The sequence below is a fragment of the Lipotes vexillifer genome, unplaced genomic scaffold (genome assembly GCF_000442215.2).
Source record: "Lipotes vexillifer unplaced genomic scaffold, Lipotes_vexillifer_v1.1 scaffold602, whole genome shotgun sequence".
Classification (NCBI taxonomy): domain Eukaryota; kingdom Metazoa; phylum Chordata; class Mammalia; order Artiodactyla; family Lipotidae; genus Lipotes; species Lipotes vexillifer.
The window spans coordinates 1,529,305-1,541,919 of NW_006790307.1; the positions used below are offsets into that span (position 1 = coordinate 1,529,305).

At 36.6% G+C, this 12,615-nt stretch overlaps 1 protein-coding gene across 1 annotated transcript in view; it reads right to left on the bottom strand.

Annotated features, from left to right (window-relative positions):
- Window positions 1-12,103, bottom strand: part of CPSF6 (cleavage and polyadenylation specific factor 6) — a 30,343-nt gene extending 18,240 nt beyond the window's left edge. Inside the window, exons 1-3 of the mRNA XM_007463579.1 lie at window positions 11,966-12,103; window positions 3,442-3,651; window positions 1,682-1,785 (exon numbers count right to left, since the gene is read on the bottom strand). Coding sequence (XP_007463641.1) covers window positions 1,682-1,785; window positions 3,442-3,651; window positions 11,966-12,103 — 452 coding nt within the window. The remainder of the gene's footprint in view (window positions 1-1,681; window positions 1,786-3,441; window positions 3,652-11,965) is intronic.
- Between the last annotated feature and the right edge of the window lie 512 nt (window positions 12,104-12,615).

A 12,615-nucleotide genomic window follows, 5' to 3' on the forward strand; every position in this document is an offset into this window, starting at 1 on the left:
GAGAGGGCGGCGATCCGCAAAAAAAAAAAAAAAACAAAAAAAAAACTAAGATCCTTGGCAAAATAGTCTGCTGTTTGATTCAAGATTATCTTGGGTCACAACATTTAGAAATAATTTAATTAATTCACTAATTTAACAAACATTTATTGAGCACCACCTCCTATATCCCAGGACCATTCTAGGGTTAGGGATACAACAGTGAGCCAAGCTCTTATGGAGGTTACAATCTAAACCTAGTAGGAGACAAGACAATAAACGAGTAAAATACACATAAGAAAAACTAAAAAAAGGAAACAGTGATGGGAGCAGAAGGTCTTGCATAGGGTGGCCAGGGAAGGGAACTCAAGCAAAATCCTGAATGAAGTGAAAGATCCCAAATGTGGACATTTTGGGAAAAAATAAACCAAAAAGAAGAAACAGTGTGAAGGTCTTAAGTAGCAATGTGTTTGAGGAACATCAGAGACTAATGTGGCTGAAGCAGCATAGGGAAGGCAAAGAGTAGTAGGAGATGAGGTCAGAGAGATAGTAGGGAAACCTGTCTTAGTGCCTTGTAGGCCAGTGAAGATTCTGGGTTTTACTCTGAATAAAATAGATAACCATCAGAAGATTCTGAGCAGGCAAATATTGATGTCACTTTTTTTCAACTTCTGCTATGTGTCATGTATATAGACTGTAGAGAAGCAGAGTGAAGGCAGGAACACCACATAGGAGGCTATTACAGAAGTTCAAGTAAGAGAGAACAGTGGCTCGAATCAGGTAGTAGAAGTGAAGTTCATGAAAAGCAGTCGGACTCTGTACATATTTTGAAAATATTCCTAGTTATTGAAAACTGGCATATTAAACAATATAAAATAAGTACATTAAGCATATTTTTTACTTTATCATTCTGCATCTAGCAAATTACCTTTTAAAAAGTCCAAAACCTGCACCTAAAGATTTATATAAAATGAAGCCTGCCACAACATTATTTATAATAGGCAAAAACTGGAAACCCAAAAAACCAAAAATTAGAATGGTAAAATAAATTACAGTAGCATACAAGGTATGATGGAAAGAACTTAATACATTAGGGAAGATGTATGTTTATTGTTCAATATTCGTTTTACTCCGTGTATCAAATGCATTGTAAAACCTGAGTTGTAATCCTATTGTTTTTGCAGTAAAAATTTAAAAACCTGAAAGTATATTCACTAAAATGTCAAGAGCGATCATCTATGGATGATGAGACTGTGGCTTTTTATTTTCTTACGTTTCGACATGTGTATTTTATAATGATCCCACCTCATTTGTGTAGTTTAATAGTTTAAAAAAATAAAGCAAAACATCCATGTTACATTATTCTTCAGTTGCCCATCTTCCATATCCCTTAATTACAGGGATAGCAATGCTTCTTCAAACTGTCATTTCAAATATCATTTCAACCACAGATGGAGAAAATTCGGGAAAATTGGAAAAGAGACCTAATCTATCTACACTCCCAGCTCCACTAGTTTTAGTGAGGTAGATCACAGGATATATGAAATGACTATGAATCTTTGTCCAAGAACCTCCTGACAATGTAAAAATAAAACATCCTACACATGTGTAGTTAGCATTAACTTCAAAGAAAGTTACCCCCAAAATTGTAATCACTAGGTACTAACTTCCATTAGGGAAAAAAGAATTAAAACAAAATTCTTACCCCTTTGACTGGCCATTTGCCCGATTTTCAAAAAATTTTATCTCCAAAATATCATTTACTCCCAAAGAATGAACTGCTTCAGTTAAGTCTTCATCTGTTGTCCACTGCAAGATATTTCCCTCTCATTAACCATCAAAACATATCCAAGATTTTTATTGTTTCCATTTATTTTTTAAGGGTAAACTCAGGATAAACAAGAGAAAATGCTCAGTGCAAATTAAGTACAATTACTGCCAGTCAGCCTTCAATTTTTAAATAGCACAAAAGCACCTGAGGACATAATTTTATCCCTTGATAAGAGTTTTGGAAATTAGAAGCTACATACCCTTAGAGAGAACATAGATTTTTTTTTTTAAACTCTTAATGAGTTTTTGGTCTCTTCCAGCTTTCAACTGCTACAACTTTAAATTCTCAGTAAAACCAATCTCACTTGTCACTTCCTTTCCTTAAAGGAAATTATTTGGGGAAATAAACTCCATCTTATGTTTCAATGCAAGATGGAAAAAAACAAAACAAAACACCTAACATGTATTGATACCTACCATGTACTTTATATCAAATATTTAATTCTTAAAATATAAAAGTCCTGTATCACTCCCATTTTACACATGGGATAGAGAGGTTATAGAGAGGTTAAAGAGCTTTTCCAAGGTTATAAAACTAACATATGTAAAAACTAAGATTCAGAGGCTTACTTAGCAACCATACTCTTCATAACTACATTGCTACTGTCTCCAATATTAAAAAATTGCTCAGGGACTTCCCTGGCAGTCCAGTGGTTAAAACTTTGCCTTCCAATGCAGGGGGTGTGGGTTTGATCCCTGGTCGGGGAACTAAGATCCCACATGCCTCAGAGCCAAAAAACCAAAACATAAAACAGAAGCAATATTGTAACAAATTCAATAAAGACTTTAAAAATGGTCCATATCAAAAAAAAACCCCAAAAAACCCCAAAAAAACTTAAAAAAAAAAAAAAAAATTCCTCAGACTGGGTAGTGGGAGATAGATCAATTAGGTTTTTAAAAATGTAAACATTTAAAAATAAAATGCTATTAAGGAAATGGAACAGTAACAAGTTTTGATTTCTAGACAATTAAAAAATTTTCAGTTATGTGTAACAAATGTTTCTAAGTAGAGATGCAAAAATTCTATAGGACTACTTTAGTTAAATATTTAAGATTTAATACTAATAAAATATAGATAACACCGAACATCCAGCTAATGAAACTCCCAACCAATAATAATCCTACAGTCTCATAAATAACCCACATTAAAATACAATGTATACAGCAGCATTTCCATAAATCAGATTTCAAATTTATGAGCGAAAATGAAACTCAACACATCTGTAGTATGATTTAGATAATGAAAACTCTTAAAACCAGGAGTTGTACTGTGTTTCTCTCCTGCACTTCTGAATCCTGGTTTGAGACTTTATGTGAGCATTTTTCTTTGTAAAACTGGGATAGCTGAAGTGTAGGAGTAGTAAAATAAAAATAATTGATTTGAAGATAAAATCGAACTATATTTGACTGGAATCTCTACCAAAACAAGTTGAATGTCTACAAAATTCAGAACTAGAAGATTTGGAATTTACGATATTTTAAAGGTGCTTGTATTTCCCTCCTCGTTGCATAAGCAAGCATGTAGAACCAATCTAGTAACTTCAAATTCTTATTTTATAAAACTGGAGAAAACCAACTACTGGAACAGTTTGAAATCAATCACCTATGCTTTAATTCATATGTTAAGTCACTTACCCATGTTAGATTTCCAATATATAGTGCAATTCTCTTTCCAGTATATGTATAGACAACATTTGGTGCTGCTCCTTTACCCACATCATCACCAACAGTTGGTGGGAGAGTATCCATGTAATCCCGATCTTCTGGGGCATCTCCATTATTTGCAGATGGAGAGATGACATCATCATACAAATCTATCTGATCATGCCCACCATATTCAGCTTCCTGAGATACAGAAATAATGCTCTAGATTATACGATAGTCAGACTACTACTAAACAGATTTGAATGCAAATTCATTCAACTATTTTGTTTTAAACATTTGGTAGAAGATAGAAACAGCCAAAGATCTCAGTACAAATCTTTTCACTTTATGCCACAGACGTATTCTTCTTGAACAGTGCCTATAAAGAGAATTTCTATACAATCAATCCTATTTTCCCACTGATATTTATTATAATACAGGAAATAACATTCCTCTAGGAACAGAATAACATGTAGACAAAATAAAGTAATAATAAAAAACTTTCCATGGAAATTAAATACTCTAAAAGTAACAACACATGAATACAAATAGATGGGCTTAAATTTTTTTTGACACAAGAATATCACAAAAATCAGAGCCATTACAAATATTTTAATATTTAACAGAAAAATACAACTATTGTTTTCTTTGGTATTCAGTATCTTGCTTCCCAACTCTGAAAGCCACTAGTTTTAGAAAAAGCATAGTGAGCTAAGCCATAGGAAAGGGATAAAGAAATGTGGGTATGTAAAATGATTCCGTATGTCACAACAAATTAACAGGAGAAAGAGAAACAATAAATAAAACACAGGTTAAACTATCCAAATTAGTATCTATTAATAGTTTCATTATTCTCAGTCAACAAAGAGTTAATGCTTACCTGACTTCTTAGTCAAATGGCAAAAGATATCTACATAGCCAAGAGAAAAGGGATACGAACAAGGATCTAGTAAAGCTTTGCCACTGTCAGCAGCAGAATTAAAGCAATGCTAGTAGATGCCACTTACATGCCCAAGTGATATGCAAGTAAGAGGTAAAAGAAAAAGAAGCAAATATGTGAACAGGAGAAAAATGGAACAATAGGGTTCAATCTGTAAATAAGCACAAGAAAAATGAAATGCAGGTACTGGCAGAACACTGAACACCATTTAAATTGCCTTTGCTAACAGTTACTGGGCCACAGGCTTGACTAGCCAGTACCAGAGGAAAAGTTCTATTTTTACCTTCCTCCCTTTCCACCGCTAAGTACCTAGATGGATGTGAACTATTTTATTCTTATGAGGTAGAATATTTGAGATAATAAGGGAAGAGAGGCAATTACACTTAGAAAACAATAAACTTAAAGAGTTCAGACATAACTCATATTCTCTCCATTAATACAATTCACTAAGGATGAATACAAATGGCACACAAGGAAAAGCTAATAGTTTTAGGGACTATTATATGGATAAAGAATGACACAGAGAAGATATTTGTGATGACTGTGAACAGATCAACAAAATATTTTTATTATAGGCCCCAAGGGAACATGGCTGTTGTTTTATTATTCAGAAGGGAGCCAGAAAAAGATTTTTAAAAAAAGAAACAGAAAAAGAAGAAAAAAATCTAGAAGAGGAAATACCACTTATAACACATAGCCAAAGGGACCTGAAATTTGTAAAGTCATTGCAGGTAACCTTCTGCATAACGAAGTTATCCAATTTACTGATTATGTAACAGAATCTCTACATAACATTGTTAACCAGGTTGAATGTCTGTAACATTTAATAAGGAACAAAAATCTCAAGGTAAGTCAGAGAACAAAAACCATCATTAGCAATGGACAGAAACTAAGACAAGTCACTGAATAATGCCATAATTTTGTTTGTACAACAATACCAAAATAAACTTTGAGAACTGAGTTTTTAAAAACCAAGCAACATGATCAAATCGCAGTGATAGCAAAAATTAGAAAAAAGAAGGGTGAGTTTTGTTATGAAGTTTCAGTGTAGCTGAAGCTTCAGGTGGCATGGCTGCAGCAGTGATTCCACACACTTAAGATACTAAAAACCTTCCCACAAGGGGTAGTGGGCACTTTAGACTCTTTGGCAATCCAGTTCTGTACATCAAGTAGAATTATTATTACTATTATTCAAAAGGAGTTGTGTTTCCATCCTCCTCAGCAGAGACTATAATCACACTATATGGTCTGAGGGAGAGTAAAAGAGAATGCAAGGGTTATTAATATCAGCACTAAAAGTATTTAGATTTACACTTTCATGAAACAGGTTAACACATTATGATTTTTCATTAGTTGTAAATCTAGGAAAATGTTCACATAAGTAGACATCATTTACAAGCATAATTGCAGCTACACTAACCTGGTGAATCACCATGACTTACTATTTTTGTCCATCCACGAATTCCTATGTTGACACCAACCAATTTTCCATACTGATATGACTCTACCAATATTTAGGATCAGCCATTTTGTCTGGTAGCTGGACTGCTTCCAATTGGTTGAAGTATGATGCTAATTGAGACCATGGTCCTGGGGTTTGATCTCCATGTGGACTAGTTAGCTTCGCTCAGTTCCAAGGCCACAGCCTGTACTTCTAGCCCCAATGGTATGCATTTGGACTTGGTGAAAAAATATTAATGAATCTGAATACATTTGCCACCATTACTAAAACGCAACTCAAAACACATACTCTTCTGTAGTATCAGTAATCTTCCTTTTTAGCTTTAGCATATCACACCTATCCTCCAGATTAAGGGAAAAAAAATATATATATACACACAGAGAACACATCCTACTTTCTGTTCCCACTCTAAAAAGGGGGAAAACATGCACATTCTGAAATTATGGAAAATGTATATCACGGGTCACAAATAAAGAAGGTGAGCTCTGAAAGTCTATTGGACAAACTTTTGTCAAAAAGAGATAGCCCACAGTGTCAAGTTCTACTATGTAGTCTTTTTGATTATTACCATTAGGAAATTTTAATGGCATTCAAAAACAACAACAACAAAAAATAATTAACATTACCCCTCTAATTATTTTAGATACCAAATACTGCCCAATTGTAACTATCTACTTTTCATAGCAGCTAATCACCAATAGAACTGTACATTATATATAAATTCCAGTAGGCAACAGCTCTTAGGGTTTGTTAAAAAAATCCACTAACTCCCTACATTCTAATTACTATAATCATTTTAAAGGCAAGGTATCCTTTCAAGATTGTACACTTCAAGATTATGTTCCTCATAATATATGAGTAGCTGTTGCCCAGTCAGAGAAAACACTTAAATTAAGATGGATAGTAAAATAACCAAAACTCGGGCTTCCCTGGTGGCGCAGTGGTTGAGTCCGCCTGCCGATGGAGGGGACACGGGTTCGTGCCCCGCTCCGGGAAGATCACACATGCCGCGGAGCGGTTGGGCCCGTGAGCCATGGCCGCTGAGCCTGCGCGTCCGGAGCCTGTGCTCCGCAACGGGAGAGGCCACAAGAGTGAGGGGCCCGCATACGGTAAAAAAACAAAACAAACAAACAAACAAAAAAACAACAACAAACAAAAAAACCAAAATAACCAAAATTCAATTAGCTCCTTTTAAAAGCAGTGTTTCTCAACCTTTTTTTCATTATCATTAACCCCTCCCTCCAAAGAATTATTTTTTAGACATACTTTCCCTAATCACCTCCCATAAAATTTTAATGTCACAGATATACTGTATACCATTATTGGGATGACTGTGGTATAGTTGTACTATATTTTCACTCTCCCTGATAGGCCCAAGACTGCTTTTGGTGGTCCTAAAATTGTATTAATACCACTCCTGCATTCTATGATACTACCACTAATGGCACAGCAAAGGCCACTTATTCAAAGTCCCCGCAGTAAAAAAAAAAAAAAAGGAAATTTAATAGTCATTTCCATTTAGAGAAATATAGCAGGGGGAAAGGTTTCATTCTGCATTTACAAAACGTATTCTATACCATGGAAGAGAATATAATATACCAGCACATAAAATCCAACAGCAGATAATCTAATACATATTTATCTTTTTTAAATACTTCACTTTCTGATTTTGTCTATGTTTCAAGTAGATATTAAAATTAGTTTGTAATCCCTGTAAAAAGCTCAACTAATGGTAATGAAGCCAACTTGGTACTAAAAATATGCCACATAAACCACAAAGTGGGCAACTGAATGAACTACTCATAAATAATAAAACTGAGTAAGAAGAGTTCCAGCTCCTCTAAACATTTCTTCTATCCAAGTTTCTGAATCAATCTCTACCTACCTCAGTTTCCACCTTACAAGCCTTATCTTAGAGGGTTCTCTATTTAACATAAATTTATTAGAAATAAGATTTCACTGATATTTGCCTAATAAACTTATTTTCCAAAATTAGCTAGACATTGGCTATAGTAGATACACAATAACTAAATATAAACTATAACGACTCGCGATATAAAGGCAAGTAGAGTTATAAGCATGTCTAGGTCTCTAGCTTCCAAATGAATTTTTTCCCACTACCTATATACCTTTTCATTTTAAAGGTGGATGTTCAGATTACTAAGTGAGCACTGCTATCAGTTACCTACCACCAGGTACATCAATAACTAAATTCCTCTAAATAACTAAATACCTCTAAAATTTACAGGCAGCTCATGCAGCTCAATAACAAAAAAATAAACAACCCAATCCAAAAATGGGCAGAAGACCTAAATAGACATTTCTCCAAAGAAGATATACAGACTGCCAACAAACACATGAAAGAATGCTCAACATCATTAATCATTAGAGAAATGCAAATCAAAACTACAATGAGATATCATCTCACACCAGTCAGAATGGCCATCATCAAAAAATCTAGAAACAATAAATGCTGGAGAGGGTGTGGAGAAAAGGGAACACTCTTGCACTGCTGGTGGGAATGTGAATTGGTTCAGCCACTATGGAGAACAGTATGGAGGTTCCTTAAAAAACTACAAATAGAACTACCATATGACCCAGCAATCCCACTACTAGGTATATACCCTGAGGAAACCAGAATTCAGAAAGAGTCATGTACCAAAATGTTCATTGCAGCTCTATTTACAATAGCCCGGAGATGGAAACAACCTAAGTGCCCGCCGTCGGATGAATGGATAAAGAAGATGTGGCACATATATACAATGGAATATTACTCAGCCATAAAAAGAAACGAAATTGAGCTATTTGTAATGAGGTGGATAGATCTAGAGTCTGTCATACAGAGTGAAGTAAGTCAGAAAGAGAAGGACAAATACCGTATGCTAACACATATATATGGAATTTAAGAAAAAAAAATGTTATGAAGAACCTAGGGGTAAAACAGGAATAAAGACAGAGACCTACTGGAGAACAGACTTGAGGATATGGGGAGGGGGAAGGGTGAGGTGTGTTAGGGCGAGAGAGAGACATGGACATATATATACTAACAAACGTAAGGTAGATAGCCAGTGGGAAGCAGCCGCATGGCACAGGGAAACCGGCTCGGTTCTTTGTGGCTGTCTGGAGGGGTGGGATAGGGAGGGTGGGAGGGAGGGAGACAAAGAGGGAAGAGATATGGGAACATATATATGTATAACTGACTCACTCTGTTATAAAGCAGAAACTAACACACCATTGTAAAGCAATTATACCCCAATAAAGATGTTAAAAATAAATAAATAAATAAATAAAGTTGGATGTTCAGATTACTAAGTGAGCACTGCTATCAGTTACCTACCACCAGGTACATCAATAACTAAATTCCACATTAAGAGCTTTTGCTCCCCAAACAAGCAAAATACACACTATTTCAATGCACCCAGCATAAGCTTTCCTGAAGTTCATAGAATCTGACTTTCCTCTCCTCTGCCAACAAAAATTCTATAGATAAAGATACACATAAAGGAGTGGTTTCTATAACACACGACCTGTCAGTGTTATATTTATGTATGTGTCTCCCAATCCCACCACAGTGCACTCTAAGGACAGACTATCTAAACTTTGTATCCTTCCTTGTTGGCATATAACAAATACTCAAGAAATATATATTAAACAATTGAGTTAAAAAATTTAATTTAGTTTTGGTCAAAATAAAAATCTATAATTATTAAATAATAGGCTAGTAACTACTACCTTCAAGTACAAATCTCAGTTCAAACTGAATTGATACACACTATAGAGGCTGAAACCATCCACTTTCTTCTCAACTCCAAATCCAAGGTAGAGGTTTGGAAGTTCAAATTCTTCCACTGGAGCAACTGTTCTCAATTTGGTTGGTTACATGCAAAGATCTTCAACTTAAGAACTAAAAGAGCAGCTATAAAGAATAGTTGAGTCCCTTGTGCCTTCTCCCTTTCTCCAATTTCATTCTTCATTCTCCATTCTTAATTCATCTGGTGAAGAAAGGAACTATTCTGTAGTTTCACTAACTTTTTCTCACACCATATCCAAATGAAAGTTTCCTCTAAAACAGCTGAATATCTCATATTTTGAAATAGGTTTATACTGTTCTTTACCAAAACACACATGGAAAAATAAGCATCATAAAAGTATGACCATTTAAAATTTTAAAAAATGAAAAATACATGAATTACAAAGAATTTCAAAGCATACTGTGCAATTAAAACTACAGCTCACATTGAAGAACAAAGATTTTTTTTCAAATGTTTACAGCAGTTTAGAAGCCAAAGTCATGACCCGTTATACTTAGCAAAACATTTTACTCAACTACAACAAAATAAAGAGTCATAGTTGGGACTTCCCTGGTGGCGCAGTGGTTAAGAATCCGCCTGCCAGTGCAGGGGACACAGGATGGAGCCCTGGTCCAGGAAGATCCCACATGCCGCGGAGCAGCTAAGCCTGTGCACCACAACTACTGAGCCTGCGCTCTAGAGTGCCACAACTACTGAGCCTGCGCTCTAGAGCCTGTGCTCCGCAACAAGAGAAGCCACGCTCACCGTAACTAGAGAAAGCCTGTGTGCAGCAATGAAGACCCAACACAGCCAAAAAAAAGTCATAGTTTACTACAGAAACCAGCAGAAGTAGTCACCAGCTAATAAGAGTGCAAAATAAAACAATCAGCAATAATTTTGTAGTTGCCTCTAATTCTGATAAAATTTCAGATAAATATTTCAATGATAGTAACATTATTAAAAATGAAGGATGAACCTTAAAAACCACCAACTATCCTTATGTGGCCATATTTTGAACAGGAATTACCAGAGCAAGCATAAGATTACAAAGGCCAGTGATATGCAAAATAATAACAAAAACAAAGTCTCTGTTTAATCCCATTAACCGACTGAAAAGTATAAATATCTTTCTAGTAAAAATCATGCAACTATGTGTGAAATATAATACTGTATGTACAAATCAACAAAAAGTTACATTTTTAAAAGAACCCTTTAAAGCAGTTCCTCATCAGGGCCACAGAATTTTAACCTCTTCTTACCTCCTGCTCAGTCAGCACTAGTTACTGCACAGGGATAAGCAAGTATCACTACATCCAGCTATACAGGTTAGAGAAATGCCCATCCCAAATTAAACAGGCAAAAGCCTAAAAAATATTTAATTAAAAGGTTCTGAAGAAAGCTCAACTTCTAAAATTGTAGCCCAATTCTTCCTTTATTGTGGGTAGAAAGACAAAGCACATATACTTTCTTGTAAGAAAGCTAATGAGACTGTCTTGAACATTTAACTCTTCCTTTACTTCCAGATACGGACCCCTTTTCAATGGAATGTTGCACTCATTTGATAAATAAAAAGAAAAGAAATTTCCTGAGAAGTCTTCGTCTACTGACCTTAGAAAAGGATTAGAATCTGACTCTGTTTAGCACTCAAGGTAATTTTCTAAACCGTCATTGACACAACTCAGGCATCATATATCCAAAATATAAGCACAACAAAAAAGAAAAATTTTTAAACTTAATGTTTGATTACAGTGGGTTACATTTAAATATTCAGTCTTTAACGGAGTAGGAAACATTTAAAGCTAATTGCATTTTTTCCCTAATATTTAAACCAGGGGCACAATCATCCCTCAAAAAACCCAGAAAGGATTTCTAGCTTTCCCTATTTAAAATAAAATCTTTAGCTCCTAGTCACAAATAGGATCCTTAATGGAAGGGGGAAAACCCCACAAAAACACATTAACCAGAATTTTACTAAGCTTCTCATATGGACCTGGAAAATATAAGAGATAAAGCGATTAGGTGCACTGCAATTACGCACAATTTGATTTTTTAAATGTGTTACTACATAAAAGGGAGTAGAGATGTGAGCAGTAGGCTTACAGCTTAAACGTCACTACTCTAGTAACAACCTTTCGCAAGGATGCCCAACATCAGACATCATAGCTCCACAGGTAGTCCTTCTAGGCTACTGTGGCCAGTGAGGTACCGGAAAAACCTTGCATTCTCACTTTCTCCAGCCTTTCAAAACCCCTCGGAGGACAATAAACATTTTGCTTTCGGAAATCGGGTCATAGCTACAATCCTTTATTTTAAAACCAACACCATGTGAATTTCGGGTGAGATTCTTTCATCACACCTCTTATCTCTTGGTGAGCTACCGCCTTTTTTTGTTCCATCCAGCCCTCGGGCGTCCAAGTCTTCCTTTTCGCCCGGGCCACCTATCTTCAGAGGTATTTTCATCACAAAGGCCAAGCACGAACGACTGGGCCTCAAAGGCACTACAAACCCTGGGCCACCGAGGCAGGGAGGCAGCGAACCGACTTTTTAAACACGAGCCATGGGTCCGAAAGTCAAAGGACTTGTTGCAAACTTGCCCGCCACGAAGCCGCCTTCCCGGAGTGTGAGGGGAGGAGGAAGAAGGCGCCACGCCGAAACCTGTCGCAAACACGAGCAGGGGAGCGCAGGAAGCAGAGCGCGCGGGATACAAAGGGCCGTGAATGCGGCCTTCCATGAGGCGACCGTGCGCCGACAGAGACAAAATGGAGCGACCGGAAGAATCGGAGCCCGTGCAGCAGGGCCGGGGCCGAGACGGCGGCCGGCGCGCGCCCCGCCAGGCTTCCTCCTCGCCCCGGCGGCCGGGGAGGGGGCGCAGGGGCAGCCCGTTCTCCCCCCGCGCACAAGCCGCCCCTCCGCCCAGGCCTAACACGGCGGGAAGCGCCCGCCGGCCGACGCCAACAATGGGGAGCGAGGCA